Here is a 25,892-nt window from a genome sequence, read left to right as displayed (position 1 = left end):
ATTAGTCCCTGGACGTGTTTAGGAATATAAATAGGATTTTTGGATCATTGTTTAGACCTAAGCTTTATTTTTCCCTGCAACTTTTGAGAGCAAAACCCTGAGAGATTTTTAGAGAGCTTTTGGAGAGAAGAATCTAGACTCCTTCAGAGAAGATTCAAAATTTCTTTTCTTCTTCTTTTAATCTCTTAATGCTATCTATTTTATTCATGATTTGTGTTCTTACAATTATGTCTGAGTAGATCTGCTTGTTAGGTTTAGGGTTTCTTATTAGGGATTTCATGGATTATTAGATCTGTTTATTTAGGATTCATTATCTTTCTTGTTCTTCACCGTAGGTTGTTTTTAATGCTAGATCTTTGATTAGTCATCTGGATTTAGATCTTAGGATTATTAATTGATATGAGAATATAATTGATTTTCCTCATAAAAAACCTTTGGTGAGCAAAATTACTTTTTGCAAAGAGATTTGAATTAGTGATTTTGTGAACTTATCTAAACTTGATTTTATTGCTGGTTTTTAACTTGAATTTTACAAAGAGATTTGGATTTTCTGGTTTTAAATTTAGATAATATTTGCAGTGAGAACTGATTTATTTTACAATTGTGTTTAGAGTTCAAGACAGGTGCTTAATTGTTGAATCCTGCTTACTTAATTAATTGATCTGATTTTCTATGATTTTCTGAGAATTTTCCTAAGCCTAACGTTTATTCCTATTGATTTACAACTCCTTTATTTTCTGTTTTTGTAGCTATTTAAATTACAATTTTAGTTTAACATAATAAAAAAATTATTAAATCTATTGTGTGAATCTAGAGTTTTTGTGGATTCGATCTCTAAATATACTACATTGACCTCTTAATTTGAGAGAGTAGTTCTAAGGTAAATTTGAGCATATCAGCTTGGACACAAGAGGGCAAAACAACTATTTAACTACATGAAAACGCATTCTAATTATTGAGAAATACAAATGATTAGACCAATATTCTGATACTGAATAATAGAATGTTAACTCTGTTCATACATTAGTCGTAGTATAACGAAACTATATATATATATATATATATATATATAAAACACACAAAAACATTAATTATATTGTATGGACATTATTTAGGTATAGATAGGAGCCCTGAAAATATGGTGACATTAAAAAAAAGGGAGTCACATGGCGTTTTCTGAAGCCATGTGCTGATCATGATAGCTTTTATATAATCATTTTATCTCCTATCGCTATTTGACATTTCTTACCATGCATTCTTTCCCCCCCCCACTCGAACTATAATATTAGTGTTGACAAATGATATAAAAAAATAAAACTTGTAACAGCATTTATAAAAGCAGCTATTTGTGTTCTTGTGAGTGTCTATTGAGTAATGACGAGTGACTCGTTAAACTGTTGCTGTTGCCCACTTTGTTCGGTTATCAAAAGTCAACATTTTAATTAGTTCTTCTTATCACTATATTTGATTATCTATCTACTTGATAATGATTATGTATGTAATTAATGTGTCCCATGCTTATTCTACACACATCACGGGACTGGTTGATTGAAATGACACTTAAGTTCCCGTGAGAGTTTATAACGAAAATCATGACATGAAAGGAAGAAAGATTCATATTCTCTAGGTTTTCAGAATGCCATTTCAGGTCTAATGCTAAAAGTTGATTTCATCATATTTGATCAATAGAAATCTCGACAACTAATTTAAAAGCAGCAAGGAAATTTTTTGATTTGCATATAAGTATATACAAGGAAATGTCAAACCCTCCAATGATTGGATCATGTGATAAAGTATGACATCAATAGAAAATTATAATCACCCACTCAATGATTAATCTTTGTAATGGTAAATTAAGTAATGATATCTAAATTCATCAGATAATCATTTAACTTTTACAATGAGTTTTCATAATTGTATAGATATAAGTGTGATATGATTATACATATTGAAAACAATCTACATGTAACGGGAAGCATATAATAATGGTTGATATTGTTTCTTATCTAAAGAATATATTTGTAAAATCTATATCTTTGTAATTATAGTTGCGTATAGTCACACTTTCCAAAACAATCTATATGTTGGATATTATGGATTGGTTTTAGAAACCTTCCTGATATGTATATATTTTACACATTTTCATTATGCATTTGTCATTCATTTTGTTCTTTTAACTTATTGCTTTGTATTGTTTTTAGTCTCTTTTGCATAACATGCATATCTAGGTAGTCTTTGCATTGGTCTTGCACGCATCTTCCATATTGGAGTTGTTTCAGGTGTTTTAGGAGGTGTCCAAACCATCAAATGCAAACAAGGATCAAGAAAGCAGTTAAGCGACTCGATCTACACTACCCAGCAACGCAAGCTTCCACGTCTTTGATCGAGTCAAGTGAAGATTTTGCTTTGGAATTCAGCTTTTGACGTCTGCATCAAAGTTGTAGGGAATTGAGTCATATTTCTAATGCAGTTTATTTCAAACCAATCGGAGTCGTGGTTCATGAGTTATTTCTGTTTTAGTGGATGCACGTACGTTCAGAAGTCCGACTCGACCAAGATGTCCCAGGATGGCTCCTAAGCACCCTCAAGACGCGACTCGACCAAGACGTCCCAAGATGGCTCCTGAGCACCCTCAAGCAGCGACTCGATCGACACTCTTACGTTGCGATTCGATCGACACTCTCACGTCGCGACTTGATCGGCACTCTCATGATGCGATTCGATCGATGCTCTTAAACCGACGTCTTGGTTTTGTCCCGAAGACGCATCCGAGAAGGATTCCCGAACCGACGTTCTATATTGTCGTTTTATGTTTTAGAGATTTCCATGTTTTTCCTATAAATACGTTTTGTTAAGTTTTCACTCGAGTATCTTAGCTTTTATCTTGTTTTTGTTCTTTCCCTCAAGGTTTACCCTAGCCACCTAAAATGCTTGACACTTTGTATCCCGATACCTTTGAATTTATTCAGTATTTGGATTCAATTTCTTCTACAAACTTGTTCATCTCATTTTTATCTATCTTAGGATGCTTGATTCAATGTTTTCCGAGTTTGTATCCTTGACGATGATTTTCGGATCTGAGTAGTGTGGTAGTTCTTGAGGATGGGATAGATTAGGAGGAGGATCTTAGGATGTAGAGTGTTTAAACTATGATTGTATGATTCCCTTCTGGACTAGAGTTACAAATACTAGTTTCTCTCTGATCAATTGGAACTGGGTTTTAGACATTTCCGCATCCAAAAGGTGTTCGATGAAATGTCTGACCAACTAGTGCCAGAGACTTACGTTCCTAGCCTAAGAGATTAGTTGTCTAGGATGTTTGTTGATGTGAATGAACTTGTTTTTCATGCCATGCTTGATCATGTTTCTCTAGCGAGAGCTAGGTTTGGAAGTGGTCGAGTTTGAGTAGCTTCTATCAAGAGATTGGATTAGCTAAGAAGTGATGTTCATTGTTTAGGGATGGTTTGCTTGTGGCATGTTAAATACTCTATAGACTAGGATACTCCACCAACATCAGTTACTCCCATCCTTAGGACCTCTTTCTTTCTGATTTTATTACATTCCTGAGACTGTTTCGTTTCTTGCCTTTTAGTTCATGCTTAGACTTGTTTATGTTTTTATTCATTTTCGCTTCTTGTCATGCATTCTCGTTTCTAATTCTGTGACTTATTTTCGTTTTGTATCGTCATCATTCTAGGACTGTTAGACAAACAGTCTCTTTGAATTGGCTTGACTTGTGATTTCTTGATTGCATCTTAATTGTTAGTAAAGTTTCCCATTTGGATTGATACATTAAGTACTATAACTGCATAAGGTTAATTGAGACCTGCTAGGATAGACACACAAAAATCCTAGTATCATTTTGGCGCCATTGCCATTTGGGATTCATTTTGCTACATTTCAGATTTCAAGTTTTGCAAGATTAAGTTCTGTTACACTTATTATTCTGGGTACTGACTTGCTTTGGTTGTCCGATTGTTTATTTTGCATCCCAGGTAGCTGCTGATTTCAACCTTGCATGCACACCAGATCAAGAGGGCATTAGAATCTCCTTCCTGTTATCGACGAAATCAATCGGTTGCAACGCCCACGAAAAACTCGTACTCCCACCGATCATCCCGTACCAGTCACTATGGAACAACAGAATGAACCACATCCGGGACCGCGAAACATTGGTGTTGGGGATGCACCAAAGACTCATACTCAGCGTGCTGGAATCATCCCTCCCGTCGTGCAGAACAACAATTTCGAAATCAAAAGTGGTCTGATCTCCATGATCTAAGGAAACAAGTTCCACGGGTTGCCTATGGAGGATCCACTTGACCACTTGGACGAGTTCGACCGTCTATGCAGTCTCACCAAGATCAACGGCGTGAGTGAGGATGGTTACAAGTGCGCCTCTTCCCATTCTCCCTGGGAGACAAGGCTCATCAATGGGAGAAAAACCTTTCCAAGGGATCATTCACAACCTGGGATGGTTGCAAGAAAGCATTATTGGCCAAGTTTTTCTCCAACTCCAGAACAGCAGTCTGAGGAATGAGATTTCCAGCTTCACTCAAAAAAGCTCAGAATCATTCTGTGAAGCATGGGAGCGTTTCAAGGGTTACCATAGCCAGTGTCCACACCATGGTTTCAGCAACGAGTCACTGCTGAGCACTCTATACCGTGGTTTACTTCCAAAAATCCGCATGCTGCTTGACACTGCTTCTAACGGTAATTTCCTGAACAAAGACGTCGATAAAGGATGGCAACTCGTTGAAAATCTCGCCCATTCTGATGGCAACTACAATGAAGACTACGACCGCACAGTTAGAGGCGACGCTGCTTCTGAGGAGAAGTACAAGAGGGACCTCAAAAACGTCAATGAGAAGCTTGACCACCTGTTGCTCAATCAACAGAAGAGCGTCCACTTCGTATCTGAGGGTGAACATTTTTACGTCCAAGATGGGGCGGGTGAGCAGTCTGAGGAGATCAGCTACATCCATTATCAAGATGGAAACAACAAGGGTTACAACCCCTATCAGATGAACCCCAATTTGTCTTACCGGAGCACCAATGCAAATCCACAGGATCAGATGTACCCTCCTCAGCAGCAACAACAAGGTCAATAAAAACCTTTTGTGCCTTACAATCAGGGATTCGTCCCTAAACAACAGTTCCAGCAAGGTTAGCAAGCTCCATCAGGACCACCACCAGGATTCTGCCCTCAACCATTACAGCCTACTCCAGCCCCAGATCAAGAAATGAAGCAAATGATGCAACAACTTCTTCAGGGTCAAGCTAGCGGATCTCTGGATACTGCTAAGAAGTTTGCTGAACTTAGTCAGCGAATGGAATGTTCATACAATGATCTTAAAGTCAAGTTTGAAGTTCTTAACTCCAAGATGAAGTATATGGAAGGCTAGACTGTTTCTACTTCGACCCCAACACCTGGCCAACTACCTAGAAAAGCAGTTCAAAATCAGCCAAGCAATCTGATCTTGAAGCTACTAAAGAACCCACTACTCCCAAGGATAAACCTGTGAGATTCATTCCTCCACCATACAAGCCACATCTACCATTTCCAGTGAGGTTTAAGAAGCAGCTTACTAAGAAGTATAAAACTCTGTTTGAAAACCAAGTCAAGGAGATTGAACTTAGGATGCCTTTGCTTGATGCATTTGCACTTGTGCCTCAATATCAAAAGTTTTTAACTGACTTGGTAACCGAAAAGACCAAAGAGAAGGAGGAGATAGCTAAAGGAGCTCAAGCTAAGGTTCTGGAAGATGAGAGGGTAGTGCATGACATAGGTGGGGTTATTCATGAATGCAAGGCTGTTATTCAGAAGATGATTATCCCAAAGAAGCTAGAGGACCCTGGTTCTTTCACCTTGCCTTGTTCTCTAGGTCCATTGGCCTTCAAAAAGTGCCTATGCGACCTTGGTGCTTCAGTAAGCCTCATGCCACTCTCTGTAGCTCAGAGGCTAGGATTCAACGAATACAAGTCATGCAACCTCCACTTAATATTGGCTGATAGGACTACTAGATTGCCTCATGGTCTACTAGAGAACTTGCCCATCAAAATTGGACAAGCTGAGATTCCTACTGACTTTGTGGTGCTGGGAATGGATGAAGAGCCTAAAGATCCACTAATCCTAGGAAGACCTTTCTTAGCTACAGCTGGAGCAGTCATTGATGTCAAGAAAGGGATGATTGATCTCAATCTGGGTAAAAACTTCAAGATGAAGTTTGACATCAAGGATTCTAAGAAGAAACCAACTATTGATGGGCAGACCTTCTTGATTGAAGAGAAATATCAAAAAGTTGGGTTTGACATCTTTGAGAGTGTGAACGAGGCAGAAACTGAGGTTTTGGTAACCAAAGAGAAAACTCAAAGTGTCACTCGACCATTCTCCAACTCGAGTGCAGTCGTTACTTTCCCTAAGCGTCAAAACCTGCTTCCTAAACCTCACCAACCGCAAGAGTCAAGTCCTCCCGCGCTTGACAGTTTGTATGAACTCCAAAATACTCAGACTCTAAGGGATTCAGTGAAAGAGTTAACAGCTATGGTGAAGGAGATGAGTGGGCAAATCAAGAAGCTCCAAGGTACAATGAGAAGTTCTCCTCCAAGGAAATTAAGGAAGAGGTTTGGGATAATGAAGAAGAGCAGTTCATTTGTTGTTGAACCTGGGCAGAATGTTAAAGAGTATCTGGCTAGACAAGACATTCTAGAGGGGTCTCTGAAGCCTCTCTATGAACCTCCCAAAGCATAAGAAGTATGCAAAGTCAAGCTAGGGACTTTAAACTCACTTGGGAGGAAGTCCCAGGATGAAGTCCCAAAGGTATCTCTGTAAATACAATTTAGGATCTTATGTTTTTAATTTTTGTTTTTCGTTTTCTGCTGTTCAGGAATCCACAAAAGGGAGTATGGCCGACTAAAGTGGCGAAAGAAAAAAAAATACAAATAGCAAAGTGTTGGGTTTTGCAGACATGGAATGAAGCAATAGAAGAGGAGCTCTCGTTAAGCTCTTGCCGACAACTCGACCTAGCCACGACTCGACGACGTTATGACACGAACATGAGCTGCTCCCGGAACCAACCTTCACTCCCACTCAATCGACGACGAACCGGAGCTGCTCTCGGAACCAACCATCACTCCCACTCGATCGACGACGAACCGTAGCTGCTCCCGGAACCAACCATCACTCCTACTCGATCGACGATGAACCGTAGCTGCTCCCGGAACCAACCATCATCTCACTCGATCCGCCGTCGCGAGCACCGACTCCTTCTTTTACAACTGAGGTACTCCTACATTTCCTTTGTATATACCATCTCATCCTTGCATTGTTTCTATTATGATTCTCAAATCCTACTTCAAATTTCTCTTACACACGAGACTATGTAATTTAAGTTTGGGGGAGGGTTTGAGATGATGTATTTGATGATGTTTTCTGTGATTCTTATTTCAAATTTTTGCATCATATCATGTTTGAGTCTGCATTCATCTATTTGCATAGAAAAACCATAAAAATTTGAAAAATTTCCACAAAAACATAGTGTTCATGTAGTTTGCATTTGCATATTAGGATTGAGTCTAGTGTTGTTCATTTAGGAATGTTGCATTTAGCATAGGGGTTGATGATGATTGTAACCTTGTTAACATGCTGAATTCAATAGGATAGGATCAAAGCCCTTGTTATTAGTTCTTGATGCATGTTGATTGAACTTGAAATGTAAGACTGAACCAGGTTTTGAATTCTCAAAATTGCATTCTAGTCTTGATTGAAGCTTGTTTTGAATTGACATCATTCCCTATCTACCTGAACCTAATCCTGACTTGCAATTATCATGTTATGCATTGAAGTTGAACTCATGGATACCACATACATACTTGGATTATCTTTCTCTGTTTTACCACCCTTAATAATCCAAGTAGCTGATTCCCATCTTTGGAACATTTTCCCGCACCCTTAACCAACCGTTCTTTCAAGCCAATTGTATTCTTGAGTGTGAGGTCTTTTCCGAGTTGAGCTTGTTAGAAAGTGTTAGGTTCTAGCCGACAAGAGTAGGATCATGTGTAGTTCTAGTTCGCGCTATCCGGACTAGTAGGACTAGGTGAGAACTCAATTTTGGGTTTTGGGATTGGATTTGTTCTGAAAAGAGAAAGAAAAAATGAGTAAAGAGTCTTTAGGAGGGGGAATGTGTTTTCAAGGTTTACAAGTCTAGTAAAGGATGTTGGTTGTGCAATGTAAAAGAGTTATTGGTTCTGGGCATAGAAAGAAAAGTTTAGACAAGGAAGAGAAAGCAGAACGCTTAAGAAGTCTAGAATTCTAAGAAGAAAAGAAAGAGAACCATAGTGATAAAAAAGTTTCTTATCCGCTAGATTGAAATGAAGTAACCTCCTCCTAAGGCTAAGTTAAAAGAATGAGAGATTTAGTTTTAGAAGAGATATCGACGAGGGATAGAGATAGGACCAACTTCTGGGTTAGAAAGTTAGAGCTAAGTTTCCTTGAGACCTTTGGGTAGATGGGGTACTGCTCTTGTATGTATCAGTTGGTTTCAACCTTTAGCCTTCTCTTAAGCTCAACTCATTTTCGTGAGAGATCCCTGTTCTATATTGTTAAAACCACTTGCAAAGGAGACCATTTTTGTCTCTACCCTTTCACCCCAGCCAAATGAGTTTGATGACATTGCATAGCTTGATTCATGGTTCTTTGTTAATGAATGTTAAAGGGAATGATAGAAATGATGGCATGTGTAGACTGAGGTTCAAAATCGTTTCAGGTTGTGATGAGCTTGTCTAAAGTTTTTAAACAGAGTTTCTTCACCATGCATCATAGAACTAATAACAAGGACCCTGATTCTAACTACTCTATTCAGCATGTTTTAGGTTCTGAGACCCCATCTTCAAACCTCTCTTCCATACTTTGTTCTTGGTTGCTTGCTTGAGGGCAAGCAAAGAATAAGTTTGGGGGAGTTGATATGTATATATTTTACACCTTTTCATCATGCATTTGACATTCATTTTGTTCTCTTAACTCATTGCTTTGTATTATTTTTAGTCTCTTTTGCATAACATGCATATCTAGGTAGTCTTTGCATTGGTCTTGTACGCATCTTGCATATTGGAGTTGTTTCAGGTGTTTTAAGAGGTGTCCAAACCATCAAATGCAAACAAGGATCAGGAAAGCAGTTAAGCGACTCGATCTACACTACCCAGCGACGCAAGCTTCCACGTCTTTGATCGAGTCGAGTGAAGACTTTGCTTTGGGATTCAGCTTTCGACGTCTTCATAAAAGTTGTAGGGAATTGAGTCATCTTTCCTATGCAGTTTATTTCGAAACCAATCGGAGTCGTGGTTCATGAGTCATCTCCGTTTTATTGGATACACGTACGTTCAGAAGTCCGACTCGACCAAGACGTCCCAGGATGGCTCCTGAGCACCCTCAAGACTCGACTCGACCAAGACGTCCCAGGATGGCTCCTGAGCACCCTCAAGCAGCGACTCGATCGACACTCTCACGTCGCGACTCGATCGACACTCTCACGTCGCGACTCGATCGGCACTCTCACGATGTGACTCGATCGATACTCTCAAACCGACGTCCTGGTTTTATCCCGAAGACGCATCCGAGAAGGATTCCCGAACCGACGTTCTATATTGTCGTTTTATGTTTTAGAGATTTCCATGTTTTTCCTATAAATACGTTTTGTTAAGTTATCACTCGAGTATCTTAGCTTTTATCTCGTTTTTGTTCTTTCCCTCAAGGTTTACCCTAGCCACCTAAAACGCTTGACACTTTGTATCCCGATACCTTTGAATTTATTCAGTATTTGGATTCGATTTCTTCTACAAACTTGTTCATATCATTTTTATCTATCTTAGGATGCTTGATTCAATGTTTTCTGAGTTTGTATCCTTGACGATGATTTTTGGATCTGAGTAGTGTGGTAGTTCTTGAGGATGGGATAGATTAGGTGGAGGATTTTAGGATGTAGAGTGTTTAAGCTTTGATTGTATGATTCCCTTCTGGACTAGAGTTAGAAATACTAGTTTCTCTCTGATCAATTGGAACTAGGTTTTAGACATTTCCGCATCCAAAAGGTGTTCGATGAAATGTCTGACCAACTAGTGCCAGAGACTTACGTTCCTAGCCTAAGAGATTAGTTGTCTAGGATGTTTGTTGACGTGAATGAACTTGTTTTTCATGCCATGCTTGATCATGTTTCTCTAGCGAGAGCTAGGTTTGGAAGTGGTCGAGTTTGAGTAGCTTCTATCAAGAGATTGGATTAGCTAAGAAGTGATGTTCATTGTTTAGAGATGGTTTGCTTGTGGCATGTTAAATACTCTATAGACTAGGATACTCAACCGACATCAATTACTCCCATCCTTAGGACCTCGTTTTTTCGGGAAAATTCTCAAAAAAAACACCAACTATTTAATATTTGCCAGAAAAAAACATGAACTTTTTTCGTTGCCAGAAAAATACGCAAACTATTTTTTAGTTGATAAAAAATACACGAACTATTATTTTTTTCCAGTTTCTCCTCGTCTCCGTTACGACCGTTAACGGTATTGTAACGGCGTTATTATTTTTGAAAAAAAATCCAGAAAAAACACAAACTATTTATTTGTTGCCAGAAAAATACATAAACTTTTTTTTTTTGCCTAAAAAATATATAATTTTTCATTTCTTATTTTTCCATTGACAATGTTAGAGATCATAACTTATAATTTTCTCTGCTCTCTTGAACTTCATTCAAGTTTTCACTACTATTTAGGATAACTAAAATAAGAACAAAAATACACAATTAGATTAATCGATTTCCAAATTTCTCAATTAGTGTTGTTTTTGGATTTATACTGACTTTACAAATTTTGAAACTTCATCAACATTTCTCTACAATTTTATGAGATCTCCACCTTTGTAGACCTTTGTATACATTTCAAAAAATATGCATCTCTTTATTTTAGTACCTTTTATGATGCTTATAGCCAGTGTAAATCATCAAATGGGCTAGTGTACGCAAACTTGATTGAGATCGTAGATTATAGCCATTTTGTGGGATATCAACTCTTGTAACCTAACCAGATTCACCATTTATTTATGCAAAAACAATACTATTGAGAAATTTAGAAATCAATTAATCTAATTGTGTATTTCTGTTCTTGAATTTAGTTATCATAAATAGTAGTGAAAACTAGTATGAAGTTCAAGAGAGCAGAGAAAGTTATGAGATATGATCTCTAACATTGTTAATGGAAAAATAAGAAATGATAAATTATGTATTTTTCAGGCAAAAAAAAAAGTTCATGTATTTTTCTGGCAACAAATAAATAGTTTGTGTTTTTTAGTGGAATTTTTTTCAAAAATAGTAATGCCGTTACAATACCGTTAACGGTCGTAACGAGACGAGGAGAAACTGGAAAAAAATAATAGTTCGTGTATTTTTTATCAACTAAAAATAGTTTGTGTATTTTTCTGGCAACGAAAAAAGTTCATGTTTTTTTCTGTTAGTTGGTGTTTTTTTGGGAATTTTCCCTCTTTTTCTGATTTTTATTACATTCCTGAGACTGTTTCGTTTCTTGCCTTTTAGTTCATGCTTAGACTTGTTTATGTTTTTATTCATTTTCGCTTCTTGTCATGCATTCTCGTTTCTAATTCTGTGACTTATTTTCGTTTTGTATCGTCATCATTCTAGGACTGTTAGACAAACACTCTCTTTGAATTGGCTTGGCTTGTGATTTCTTGATTATATCTTAATTGTTAGTAAAGTTTCCCATTATGATTGACACCTTAAATACTACAGCTGCATAAGGTTAATTGAGACCTGCTAGAATAGACACACAAAAATACTAGTATCACTTCCCATGCACACAGGACCTCTGGCCAAATTTCACAATAGCTTGTGTTGTTTTGACTTTTGAGCATCACGTACCAGTTCTAGTGGGCCTGTGATACAACCCCTAGAGTTTGCTCATCAGCTACAAATTAGAAAAACGCTAAAATTGTGAAGCAGAAATTTCAAAAGAAACATTAAACTGTTGTTCCTTGTACGATTCAATCTAACAAAAGAAGCCATAACCATCTTAACTGTTGCTATGTACAACCACTTCTTTAAACATTAGTCAAGATCAACATGAAAAAACCTAAATTAAGAAGATGCTTTTTTTTTGTTTCTTTCTCCCAAATCTCTAAGAAAGATCAATACCAGCAACTTTGGCTGGTTCCTCTCTTTCCTTTGAATTATCACCGAGCTCCACCCCAAGCTGTCCTCTGTCCCCAGTCCCGAACGCATAGAGTGTCCCGGACTCGGTCATTACCAATGTATGACCATTCCAATTCCCCGCGTTTGTCAAACTCACATGAACCATACGCTCTTTAGTCTCCTTCAACGACAAAACCAGCTTCGGGGTAAGAGTATCCTCATCCACATCGTCCTGCTAAATCCATATTATCAAAGACCATTTCCTCGGAAACCAAGGAAACAAGAATCCACAGACTATATTACCTGTCCAAGATTGGCTGCTACTCCACTCCCAAATGAGTAAACTTGACCATCATCAGATGTAACAAAGGTTGCGTATGTTCCAGTAGCGACATGAACAACTTTAACATCTTTCAATCCATCTACCACCTTAGGAGCCATTTGTAACTCTTCGGTTCCATGACCCAAGCAGCCATGCCGACCCCAACCCCACGTGCAGACTCGCCCATCTCTCCCAACTACAGCTGCATGCCATGCACCTGCTGAGACCATAACCGGTTCAATGTTTAAAAGACCAAACTGCTCAATCAGACGAGGCTGTGTTTCACAGTCGTCACAACCATGTCCAAGCTTGCCACCCAAACCGCATCCAACTGAGTACACCGACCTAAATAGAAGCAAGAAAATGGCAATGGTAAGCACATATAATTAAACTCGGTTAAGAACAATGGAAACGTTTCAAAGACTCACATGCCGGTGGGTTGAAATGCTAAAGCAAGCAGATAGCAAAAGCCAGCAGCAATTTGCACTACCGGGATGTTCTCCAAGGCCCCCAACAGAGGTTGAGGCAACGAACAGCTATGGTCAGTATCGTGACCGAGTCTTTCATCACTTCCCCATGATAATGTATAGACTCTGCCTTCTCTCGACAGAACCGCCGTGAAGTAATTTCCTATCGCAGCTTGTACCACAAAGATGTCCGTCAAGGACTTGACCCGCTGGGGAGTTGTGATTAGCTTAGTTTCTTGGACTTCTGACTTAGTTTTGCTAAAACAATCTTTTCCAAAGGCATAAACTTCACCAGCATCACTGATTAATATTGTTCTATCAGTGCCAACAGCTGCTTGAATGATACGGATCCCGTTAAGTGATCTGCAACACACAATGTACCTCCAATGAACTCAATTTTTTTGACTATTTAGACCAAACTGAATCATCAGAGAAAAGAGTAACCTGATTGGTCGAGGCTGCCAAGAGTCTTGAGTGGTTCCAAGACCAAGTTGTCCTGAACCATTAAATCCAAAGGAGTAGACAACACCCTTTGATGTCACGGCAATACTATGACCAGGACCTGCAAGTGCTTGTGACTTCTCCCGCCTGCAACCAAACTCACCAGCTAGCAAGAAGTTTAAAACCAACTTCCACGAGCCTCCGCATTTCCTTTTCATTTCTTGGCGTTCTTCCTCTCCCATACATTTAAATATCGCCCTCTTTTGGCAAATGTCGAGAGCTGCAAGCTCTGAGATAGAAAGGTCAAAGTCAGGGGAAAAGTTTGCCGGCTTCCTGAAGAAGGAGCATGTTGCCTGAGGATAACATCAATCAGATAGCATCAACACACAGGGAAAACAGAATCAAATCCATGTAAGAAAGAGGAGCATATATCACTTGCCTCGAGTTTCGCAAGGTCCCGAGGACCCAAATCACATGTTGTCAGAACATGAAGGACAATGGAAGGAACAGAAGCCAAGAAGAATTCTCCAGGAACAGAACTCCCAAGGCAGTGGCGTTTTAGACGCAGAAATGAAGGAAATGGCAATTCCATTGCAGTGATGGGATTCTCTGGAATGATGCTATGGAGTTGTAACGTAGCAGGGCTACTACCACTTGATGTTGTAGTATCCATTTCAGAGCCCAAAATGTTTCTATAACTCACTAAAAATCACCAAAAACCATAACACAAAAAAAAAAAGAAACTTACTAAAATCACCAAAACCATCATTAAACTAATACATTGTTCACTCCTACGATCCTAAAAGCCAAAATCTTCAGGCATATATACATACATACATACACATGTTGTAGTAATAGAAGAGCTACCTTTGAAATGCAAAGTGGTGATGATGATTGAAGAAGACGTTTAAATTTTGCCAGAGACAAAATGCTGTTCATGTTTAACCAATAAGATCACAAAAAACAGATCATCAAGATCAAAACTTTTTGTAAGTCCAGTAAAATAAAACAACGAGATCATTAGATTAACACACAACACAAACCCAGATCAGAACAGAACCATCAACAACAATATAAAGCGTTCACAAGAATATCAAAAACTGTCTCTTCCAAGGAGATCGTGATCATCGATCGTGGATCATCAACAAATACAAAAGTTTTAAAGCAGAACAAGGATAAAAAAGACACATAATTTTTCACCAAAAATGATAAATTACCAGACTTTGAGACTCACAAGTTGGACCAAAAGAGAGAGAACAACAAAAAGAAGTTTTTGCTTTGTTTTTTTTGGGTTTGCGGTGGAATTCACAGGGAAAAAAAGGAACGGACTTTAATTATTATTATTCTTCTTCTTCTTCCTCCTCTCCGTGAATTTCTATAAAGGAAGTTTTTTCATTTGGGAAAATGAAGAAATGATTTGATGAGTTAAAGCTTTCAATCTATACGTTTTACACAAAAAGCTAATAGGTGTCTTCTGCGTAATACAAACATGGAAATAAGATAGTTACAAGTCCACTTGTAAACAAGCCCAACAAGACCATACTACTTCATTTATTACTTGAAATAAACCAAATCATTACACATATGTTTTTTATTTTATTTTAAAGACAACATATCTTGTAATAAAAGAATAAAAGCTTTAACAAAAAAAAATTAAATAAATAAACGAAAACAATATATTTATCAAAATTTTTCAATTATTTCCTTACGTCATTTTATTATTTTTAACAAAACAAAACTCATATATTGATTTTTTTTAAAAGACAACATATTTTGTAATAAAGAATAAAAGCTTTAACAAAAAAAAATTAAATAAATAAAAGAAAACAACATATTTATCAAAATTTTCAATTATTTATATTTCAATATTGAATCTTGGACATATAAGAGTTCCGGATCGACTCAGTTTTCCAAAATAGTTACGTCACTTTATTTTTTTTAACAAAACAAAACTTATATATTGATTCATATATTTCGACAATATGAGAATTAATTTGAGCTAAATTTTTTTTTTTAAACGTTGTTTATGAATCTATGATATAAAACTTGATTCTCCTATATATATGTTATAAACAATACATATCTATGTTTATCTTATCTGAATAATGTGACTTTTGATATAAGAAACAAGTGAAATATATAGTAAAAATTTGGATTTTTTTTTCATTGAAATAGACCAATTTTGTTTAAAATGATTCATTGTAATATATCTATGATTAAAATGTGATGAAGATGTCTATTAGCAATAAACCAAGGATATATAATTGAATAACTAGAAATACTTATTAATGGAGATGATCATGATGACTAAGTACCAAATAAATAGGTGAGACGGTTATGGTGAAATATATAAAGCAACAAATTGGGAGTTTTTTTTTTCTCTCAATAACAACTTACATTCACCAGTCATGTTATGTTACACTCTGTTTATCCACCAATACAAAATGCTTAATCCATGAAAGCATTATCGAGTATAACTTAGGATCATAATTCCCGAGGGAAAGAGATTTCCTTGCTACCCGGTCTGCCACACCATTACATATTCGTGGAGCATACACAGTTTGGAATTCTTGAAAATAAGGGAGCAAACCTTTTATGTCCTCGAGCAGTAGAGCAAATGCTGGCCAAATCTCACTACTGTTTAGCAAATTAACTAGCCCCAAATAATATGATTTAAATATAATTCTCTTGTAGTTCAGACGAAGCATTGAACTTATTGTCCTCCGCATTGCTTCCAATTCTACTTACATCATTGACAGTGACGGATCCAAAACATTTTTTAACCCGAAACACAATTATATAATTATTTTATTAATAAAATAAAATACGAACATAAAAATAAGTCTTATAATATAAAAAATTTCTAAAAATGCATCCTACGTTCTTCCATATTTTGGAACCTTTCTATGACTCTTTTATTCTTCACTTTAGCGAACAATTCTTTTTCAATAAGACAAACTAAACAATCGTTTAGAAATTGATCACCTATTCGGTTGCGTAAAGTAGTCTTCACAATCTTCATTGCAGAAAAGCATCTTTCAACAGTAGCATTAGCTATAGGTAAAGTTAAAACTAACTTTAAAAGTCGATAAACCTGGAGATGTGAAAGATGTTTCTTTGTCTCCATCATCACACATGCAAGATCTCCAAGACTCTTCAAATTAGCAAATATTTCATCTTCTTGAATATTATCGATATAGAAACTAAGTTGATGCTCAAGAGATATCCGCTCGATCGAGCTAAAATCTTCAGGATAAAACACAGATAATCTCATAATTTTCAACTGATCAAACTCATGAAATGAATCAATAGGTCAAAGAAACAACACAACCAAGTAATTCAGTGTTTACCTCATCAAAACGGTCATTAAACTCTTGAATCTGCATATCCAATACATTGTAAAAGCATTCCACTTGATAGTGCTGTAAGTTGGCAATGCTGCTTTTTTTTTTTTTGGTTTCCTTGAATCAACAAATACTTTTTTCATGATGAACAACTCAGTGTTGTGATTCTCACAAAAGAGCGAAACTTTATCAATCAAAGAATCCCATCCATTAGCTCTGAGCGTGCATAATTGATGCTTGGTAGATTTCACTAGTGACATTGCAAAATGTCCTGGTATTTTCTTTGCAAAGCCACTGATAAATTATTCGTGAGCTCAAGAAGAAGAAGCATCAACTGAAAGTAGAACACAAAGTTAAAGGCGTGAAAGTACTTGAGAAGTCCATTAGGTTAGCGTCTTTTGGTACCATCAGTTCCTTCGCTTTCAATATACTCAAGCACTTTAATAATAGAAAGGAAATAAAACAATAAACCGGTGCACTGTTGTGTAGTGAGAACCCCATCGAGTATCACCGGTATTTGAAGTTAGAGCTCTTGATTCAATCCTTTTCCTGTCTTAATTTCACCTTGATTGATCACTTCCTCGGTTCTCCTCCGATGATCTTCTCGAATCATATTGATATGTATATGATATATCATGGTTTTTAGGTGTTTTTAGCCATGATATAAGTCTTATTTATAGAGTAGTTTTGGTATTTTTAGAGTCTTTTGAGTCTTTATAGGATTTAGCATGGACGGGAGCATAATGAAGCTAAATAGGAAGATTTGGAGCTTAATTAAGCATTGAGGCTGAGCTACGAAGTTGAGAGACGAATTTAGAAGTCAGCATCGATCGACACACTGATAGCATCGATCGACACAGAGCCAGAGACGAAATCAGATGTTTTTCTCACAAGTTTTGAAGATTTACAAAGCTGCCCCAAAGTTTTCCATATTTGCATCATTAGTCCCTGGACGTGTTTTAGGAATATAAATAGGATTTTTAAGGTCATTGTTTAGACTTAAGCTTTATTTTTCCCTGCAACTTTTGAGAGAGAACCCTGAGAGATTTTTAGAGAGCTTTTGGAGAGAAGAATCAAGACTCCTTCAGAGAAGATTCAGAACTCCTTTACTTCTTCTTTATTCTCTTTATTAATGCAATTTATTCAGAAGATGTTTTGCTTTTTATTGATTATGTCTGAGTAGATCTGTTTGTTAGGTTTAGGGTTTCTCATTAAGGATTTCATGGATTATTAGATCTGTTTATTTTGGATTCATGATCTTTGTTGTTCTTCACCATAGATTGTTTTTAATGCTAGATCTTTGATTAGTCATCTAGATTTAGATCTTAGGATTATTGATTGATATAAGAATATAATTGATTTTCTGACAAAAACCTTTGGTGAGCAAAATTACTTTTTGCAAAGAGATTTGAATTAGTGATTTTGTGAACTTATCTAAACTTGATTTTATTGATAGTTTTTAACTTGGATTTTACAAAGAGATTTGGATTTTCTGGTTTTAAAACTTAGATAATATTTGCAGTGAGAACTGATTTATTTTATAATTGTGTTTAGAGTTCAAGAACGGTGATTAATTATTGAATCCTGCTTGCTTAATTAATTGATCTGATTTTCCATGATTTCCTGAGAATTTCCCTAGGTCTAGCGTTTATTCCTATTAATTTACAACTCTTTTATTTTCTGTTTTTGCATTGCTATTTTAATTACAATTTTGGTTTAACATAATTAAAAGATTATTAAATCTATTGTGTGAATCTAGAGTTCTTGTGGATTCGATCCTTAAGTACTACAATTGATCTCTTAATTTAATTTGAGAGAGTAGCTCTAGGGTAAATTTGAGCATATCAGTATATATTTTACACTCTTTTATCATGCATTTGTTATTCATTTTGTTATCTTAACTCATTATTTTGCACTGTTTTGCATTGTTTTTAGTCTCTTTTGCATAATATGTAGTCTTTGCATTGGTCTTTCATGCATCTTGCATATTGGAGTTGTTTCAGGTGTTTTAGGAGATGTTTAAACCATCAAAAGCAAACCGGGAGCTGGAAAGCAGTCCAGCAACTCGACCTACACTACCCAGCGACCCAACCTTCCACGTTTTTAATCGAGTCGAGTGAAGATTTCACTTTGGGATTCATCTTTCTACGTCTTCATCAAAGTTGTGGAGAATTGAGTCATCTTTCCAATGCCGTTTATTTCAAGCCAATCGGAGGCGTGGTTGAAGAGTTATCACCGTTTTAGTGGATGCATATACACCCATCTTGAGTCGACGCCAATCCACTCGACCCAGCTCGAGTCGACGCCACTCCACTCGACGCGCACAGCACACACCGACTCGACCGCACACGTCAGGAAGAAAGACGCTCTGACTCAGCCAACCCGATTCTCGAACCGTCTCTCTATCTTGTCGTTTAATATTTTAGGGCTTTCCATGTTTTACTATAAATACTTTTTGTTAAGTCTTTACTCGAGACATCTCGTTTTTTACCTTAAGGTTTATCTAGCCACCTAAAACGTTTTTTGATTTGTAATTCAGATATTTTTGAACTTATTTAGTTTTTGCATTTGATTTCTTCTACAAAGTTGTCCATCTCATTTTTATCTATCTGATGATGTTTGATTCAATGTTTTATGAGTTTGTATCCTTGATGATGATTTCTAGATCCGAGTAGTGTTAGAGTTCTTGAGGATGAGATAGATTAGGTGGAGAATCTTAGTATGTAGAGTGTTTTAAGTTTAGATTCGTATGACTCCCTTCTGGACTAGAGTTAGAAATACTAGTTTCTCTCTGATCAATTGGAACTAGGTCTTAGATATTTCCACACCCAAAAGGTGTTCGATGAAATGTCTGACCAACTAGTGCTAGAGACTTACATTCCTAGCCTAAGAGATCAGTTGTCTAGGATGTTTGTTGACGTGAATGAACTTGTTTGTCATGCCTGTTTGATCATGTTTCTCTAGCGAGAGCTAGGTTTGGAAGTATTTGAGTCTTAGTAGCTTATGTCAAGAGATTGGATTAGCTAAGTTGTGATGTTCATTGTCTAGGGATAGTTTGCTTGTGGCATGTTAAACACTTTGTAGACTAGGAGACTCCGCCGACATCAATTACTCCCATCCTTAGGACTTCTATCTTTCTGATTGTTATTGCATTCCTGAGACTGTTTCTGTTCTTGCTGTTTAGTTCATGCTTAGACTCGTTTCTGTTTTTACTCATGTTTACTTCTTTTCATGCATGTTCGTTTCTAGTTCTGTAGTTCATTTCCGTTTTACATTCTAATCATTCTAGGATTGTTAGATATAAAACCACTCTTTGAATTAGCTTGACTTGTGATTGCTTGATTGCATCTTGAGTGATAGCATCATCCCATTTGGATTAACCTTATGTAGTTGCACTACATAAGGTTAATTGAACCTGCTAGGATAGATAGACAAAAATCCTATTATCACATGTCTTTCCTCTTACACGAAGCTGTAACTATATTAAGTAAGACATAAATCGTATTAGAGAAATCTCCAACTTCAAAATGTTTTTTAGCAATTGCCACGACAACCAACTGAAGCTGATGTGCAAAACAGTGTCATAATAGGCAGAACAATTTTCTCTCAAAATTAGAGCTGTAAAGCCATTGAATTCACCCTTCATGTTACTTGCTCCGTCGTAGTCCTGTTTTCTTAACTTCTTGATACTTAATCCATGTTTAGCAAACAATGAATCAACAACACATTTCAAAGATAAAGAAGATGTTTCTGGAAGATGAATAAGACCCATAAATCTTTATTTAACTATCCTTTTTTTCTCAACAAAGCGCAAAACCATAGCCATTTGCTCTTTATTAGAAGCATCTGCAGATTCATCTACCAACAAGCTGAACACATCATGATCAACATCTTGAATAATAGATTCAATAACTTCCTCTACAAAGCAATGAACTATATCTTTCTGAATTTTGGGACTGACCATTTGATTACATTTCAGAGCATTCTCTAACACAACTTTACTTACAAGTTCATTTTGCATTGCGGCATATTTCACAAGCTCTAAGAAATTACCCCTATTAGCTGATCCCACAAACTCATCATGACCTCCAAAAGGTATTCCTTGTCATAGTAAATATCTAGACACATCAATTGAAGCATTTAATCTGATCTTGTATTCAAATTTTGCCGCTTCATCTTGCTTATAGAAAGCATGAACGATGGATTGATCTTGTCTCATCAAAGAATCAGCCCTTTTCAATGCATTATTGTGAAAACTATTCACCGATCCCACATGCTCACCAAATTTTTTGGAACTTTTCCAAGTATCAAAACCTTTTGTCACAAATGTATCACTTCCACCTTTATTTTCAGTGTAATCTCTAAACAAGTAGCAAAACAAGCAAAACACTTTGTCTTTTTCATACTATATTCCAACCAACTGCCATAAAGATCAAACCAAGTTGGATTGAATCGTCTCAATTTATTTTCTGATGCTGTTTTAGGAAAACCATGACCGCGAGGTTGACAAGGACATTTATTCATATATTTGCGTCTGACATCATCTCTTTCGTTAGGATGGTAATCAAGAATTCTCTTCCTATCCACAGGATCCCAAGGAAAATTCTCCAAATTATTTCAGAACATATCGATGTATGCTTCTGTTTAAAATTTTTATCAATTGGCACCTATCAAAAATAATTATTATATCAACATATTAGAAATCAACAATGCATAATCAGAATTTCAAAGATTGAATAAAAACAGAAACAAATAAGAGCATGATTCATAAACCAAACGAGTAAATTTATATAGTTAATTAGAATTGATTTTCGCTAATCAATAAATATATACATATACCTACAAATTGTGCTTAGCATTTAGCATTAATATGAAATAGTTATAAATAATTTACTTACATTGCTCATGATTTATTATGTGTGTGTTACTGCGGCTTGATAAGAGAACGATGAATGAAGATGATTTAGTGAAAAAGAATTTTTGTTTTTATAATAACTAGGTCAACGATGGTAGGCCATAAATTGCTTAATTTTTTCTTGTTTTTTAGTGGGCTGTATAAAATTTTAGATTAAATTTACATGGACTGTTGGATAATTTTTTTTTTTTTTTTTGTCAAAAGGGCCGTTGGATAAATAAAAAGTTAGACTAAGGCACTTTTTTTTTTGGTAAGGAGCCTAAGACACTTTTTGCTTTTTCTTTAAATGGACTAAGAATTTTATATAACTATTAAAGAATATTAAAAATAAAACAGTAAAGGAATTTGCCTCCCTTACCATACGTCCCTGATCACTGACCTTACATGTCGAATGGCCTGTGCTCCCATCCATAGAACGTCACCAGTATCATTCCGAATGACCTACCCGTACCACTTCGAGTATCCTCTCTACTCCGAACTCCATCAGTATTACATTTAACCCACTCTGTTGGGGGAGGCTTCCACTTTGCGACTTCAGTCATTCTCGGTACATAGTCCACTATTTAATTCCTCATTCCCATTCCTTTGATTCCATTTCTCGGCATCCTCCAAAGCCTTCTCCACTGTATCATGAGCATTAAAGTTCTTCCTTTAAATATATACTCATTTCGAGATTTCCAGAGTCTCCATAACATCCATGGAACAATAGTTTCCAAGTCATCTCATTGTGGATAGAGCGATGCAGCATTCAGGACAAAGAACATGTTTTCACATAAAGAATCAGACCATTTTCCTCTTGGGGGTGCCAGAAAAGGAGATAATGCCCATACCTGCCTAGAGCATTGAACAAGAGATGATTTATCGTTTCTTCTTCATGGGGACACCTCAAACAAAAGTCATCTCTAGATAGATGGCGATGAGACAGATTTTTTTTGCACTGAGATACAGTTGCTCAGACACCTCCATAGAAATGTTGGATCTTAGGGCTTGCTTTTGTTTTCCATACTTGGCAGATGCTACACTGTATTCATCCAAAATACTGAGCATATGGTGAAGACAAAATACTGAGTAGAAGTTAGCGAACAAAAGATGAGAGACTGGGGGTGCACTTCTAGCTACTTTAAGCCCTGTAATCTTTCCTTCACACTTTGCCTCTTGCAACATTCTTACCAAAATTTCTGAGCACTGAACAAATAGATATGGGGACAATGGGTCACCTTGTCGTAAACCTCTGGTCGGAATGATTCTCCATGTGGTGTACCATTGATTAGCACTTGTTAGTTGATTGTGCCCACACAACCCATAATCAGACCAATCCATTTCTCAGAGAAGCCCAGCAGCTTTAGAGCATCCCGCAGAAACGACCATTCTACTCTGTTAAACGCTTTGGATATATCAGTTTTTATTGAAACGAAATCCTCTGAGCATTTGTTTAGCGAATCCAGAGCATGGAAAAGCTCGTGTGCTACTAGGATATTGTCTGTAATCAATCACTCTTTGATAAAAGCAGTTTGAGTTTCTGACACCATTCATCGCAACACCTTCTTGAGCCTATTAGCCATTACCTTTGCAATGATTTTATACATTACATTACTGATGCTAATCGATCTAAACTCAGACAGTCTCTCTGCTTTAAGCTTCTTTGGTATCATGCATATACTGATCTTGTTTATCATTTTATCCATGCTGCCTGAATGGAAAAATCCTAAACCAACTTCAACAAACTAGGTTTTTTTAGTTGACATAAAACGATTTTGTTTGAGACAAAACGACATCGTTTTAAATCATAATTGCAATATATTCAAATATTATACTTTCTAATCATACAACTCAATCACATACATTATATTATTTTTTACTGAATTATAATTTATAATGTTTAGAAGTCACACATTAGGCTCCAAAACGACTTCATCATTTGTTTTTCATTAAATCTCTAAACATTGCAATTTATCCAAATATATTGTATAACAGTGAATCTCAAACAAAATTGTAGGTTTGACAAAAGAAAAAGATAAATTGGTAGGTTTTTTTTGGTAACAATGAATTTTTTTTTTACAAGAAATTACAATAAACATGTTTTAGTTAACCTCTTAAGTTTTTTTTTTCTTTTTTTTTCCTTTTTTATATTATTAACCTCTTAAGTTTGTGAAGAAGTAATTGAATATTGCAATATAAGTCATTTGTTAATGATGACATAATTAAAAATTAAGAAACGAAGTGATAAGAAAAAGAGAGTAAGGTATAGATTCTGTGGCTCATATCTCACCAAAATCTCCAACCCTCGTCTCATTGGATAAGAGAAGTATCGAGAAGCTAACATTTCCACTGGTCATCCTCTCTCCTATAATCCCAAAAACCATCTTACAAACTCCTCAAACCTCTCATCTCATCTCATCTTACCTCACCTACCTCCAAGCCTCTCCGATCATCAGAGCAGAGCCAAGACACAATGGCAGCAACTATGGCGACATCAGCAACGTGCATGTCTCTAAACCCATCTCCTCCTAAACTCCAAAACCAAGCCAAACCCAAACCATTCATCTCCATCCCAAACACAACAAAACCCAACGTATCTCTAGCCGTCACAAGCACCGCCCTAGCCGGAGCCGTCTTCTCATCCCTCAGCTACTCTGAGCCAGCCTTAGCCATCCAGCAGATCGCCCAGCTCGCTGCGGCTGACGCTGCTAGCGACAACCGTGGCATAGCTCTTCTCCTCCCCATCGTCCCAGCCATTGCATGGGTCCTCTACAACATCCTCCAGCCAGCTCTTAACCAGATCAACAAGATGCGTGAGAGCAGAGGTATCGCCGTTGGTCTAGGTATTGGTGGTGGTCTTGCAGCGTCAGGGCTTTTGACTCCACCTCCAGAGGCATACGCGGCGGCTGAAGCTGCTACGGCTGGTTCAGACAGCAGAGGACAGTTGTTGTTGATTGTGGTGACACCAGCACTGCTTTGGGTTCTTTACAACATATTGCAGCCAGCTTTGAACCAACTCAACAAGATGAGGTCTGGGGACTAAATCTTATATATATATATATATATAAATATTATTATTAATCATCTTTGGAATTCAAATGTAAAATTAATCCTTTGTTGGGTTTCATGGACAGTTTTATGTTTAAATTTTGGACTAATCTCGTTTTCCTTTCTTTTATCGATCGTCTAAGTATCATACTCAATTTTTAACTGTAACTAGGTTGCATTTATCCTAACATAAACTTTATATAATTATCTATATTAGAATCTGAATACAAGTTCCAAGATACAATATAGAGAGAGGAGAGTGTTTGTTTTGCTAAACTCTCAGCAATGGAGTCACCACACAAATGTGACTGCTCCATATATAGTTAAGCTTGAATATTGCTTGATAATTTCTTGAAACGGCGATTCTTCTAGTGCTATAGGAGACTTGGAATTGGTATGAAATGATGATACATATTTTTTCTGTTCATTTCTATTGTGCTATGACCATTCTATTCCAGCTTTTTGATCCAAAGAGGCATCAATAAAGAGTTGACCGTAGTTTTGAGGGTTGCGTCTCTTGTCAAATTTCTTGTATTGCATCTCATTACTCATGTCATGTATGCTTCCTGTTGGAACTCATTTCGCAGTCCCACACTTCCTTCCATTGTTTAGTTTAACTTATTAATTTTTAATAACATGAGGGATGTGCCATCTTTTGAGAATTTCTATCACGCTTTAATCTAAACCTTAGAGAGACTTCGTTCAAGCTCATTTCCTTGATGTCTCCGAAGCATTTCACTCGCCTCTTAAAATCAATATTTTCTTCTTCCTTAGATTCTCATAAATCCCACATAGGTCACATATTTCCCTTAGCTCAACCTAATACTTCTTTCCACAATTCACTGGACAATATTTTTGTTTGCAGTAACATGGTATGTAATGCGGGCATGGGACTAGTATAAAATCAGAATCCGATAACCTGACCTTTATCTACCGGTAAACGTTTTGATACATGGAAACTAATGCGGGCATGAGACTAAATCAAGACGGGTCATGGAAGCAGGACCAGCACTAATATTAATGCATTGATGGAGTATGTAACAAACTAATTTGTGCAATACCAATGGCCACATGGGTTGGTTGCCTAAGTATCACTGTAATACGTTACTGATACCTGTCAACGTGACATAACGTCTGTTTTGTTTTGGGTTAAAGATTACAAATCTTACCGTACGTTGACCCTGA

The 25,892-nt window shown here is 36.7% G+C and overlaps 2 protein-coding genes across 5 annotated transcripts; one reads left to right on the top strand and one right to left on the bottom strand.

Annotated features, from left to right (window-relative positions):
- On the bottom strand, window positions 11,992-14,852 carry LOC104787791 (ultraviolet-B receptor UVR8-like). 4 transcript variants are annotated; one of them, XM_010513428.2, is made up of 7 exons: window positions 14,639-14,852; window positions 14,289-14,352; window positions 13,861-14,123; window positions 13,425-13,774; window positions 12,942-13,343; window positions 12,495-12,858; window positions 11,992-12,426 (listed from the first exon to the last, which is right to left on the bottom strand). In XM_010513428.2, the coding sequence occupies exons 3-7, from the start codon at window positions 14,092-14,094 to the stop codon at window positions 12,178-12,180; spliced, it is 1,599 nt and encodes a 532-aa protein (XP_010511730.1). In that variant the 5' UTR covers window positions 14,095-14,123; window positions 14,289-14,352; window positions 14,639-14,852; the 3' UTR covers window positions 11,992-12,177. The 4 variants fall into 4 exon arrangements, with proteins under 4 accessions (XP_010511730.1, XP_010511731.1, XP_019101603.1 ...); XM_010513429.2 differs by having other exon boundaries at window positions 14,656-14,852; XM_019246058.1 differs by having other exon boundaries at window positions 13,861-14,852.
- LOC104787790 (photosystem II core complex proteins psbY, chloroplastic) lies at window positions 24,000-24,837 on the top strand. The gene has a single exon (XM_010513426.2). It carries the CDS (start codon window positions 24,133-24,135, stop codon window positions 24,700-24,702), a length of 570 nt encoding a protein of 189 aa, XP_010511728.1. The 5' UTR covers window positions 24,000-24,132; the 3' UTR covers window positions 24,703-24,837.

The sequence above is a fragment of the Camelina sativa genome, chromosome 5, assembly GCF_000633955.1.
Source record: "Camelina sativa cultivar DH55 chromosome 5, Cs, whole genome shotgun sequence".
NCBI classification, from domain to species: domain Eukaryota; kingdom Viridiplantae; phylum Streptophyta; class Magnoliopsida; order Brassicales; family Brassicaceae; genus Camelina; species Camelina sativa.
Note: the sequence above shows the minus strand (reverse complement) of the source record. Positions and strands in the feature narration are given on the sequence as shown.

What these genes read in the sequence shown, in the direction of transcription:
- LOC104787791 (XM_019246058.1), bottom strand. Translation starts at nt 14,094, where the DNA reads ATGGATACTACAACATCAAGTGGTAGTAGCCCTGCTACGTTACAACTC. An exon ending in GGGACCTTGCGAAACTCGAG is followed by an intron (nt 13,775 to 13,860) that starts GCAAGTGATATA and finishes TGTTATCCTCAG; the next exon opens with GCAACATGCTCCTTCTTCAG. An exon ending in GCATTTCAACCCACCGGCAT is followed by an intron (nt 12,859 to 12,941) that starts GTGAGTCTTTGA and finishes GCTTCTATTTAG; the next exon opens with GTCGGTGTACTCAGTTGGAT.
- LOC104787790 (XM_010513426.2), top strand. Translation starts at nt 24,133, where the DNA reads ATGGCAGCAACTATGGCGACATCAGCAACGTGCATGTCTCTAAACCCA.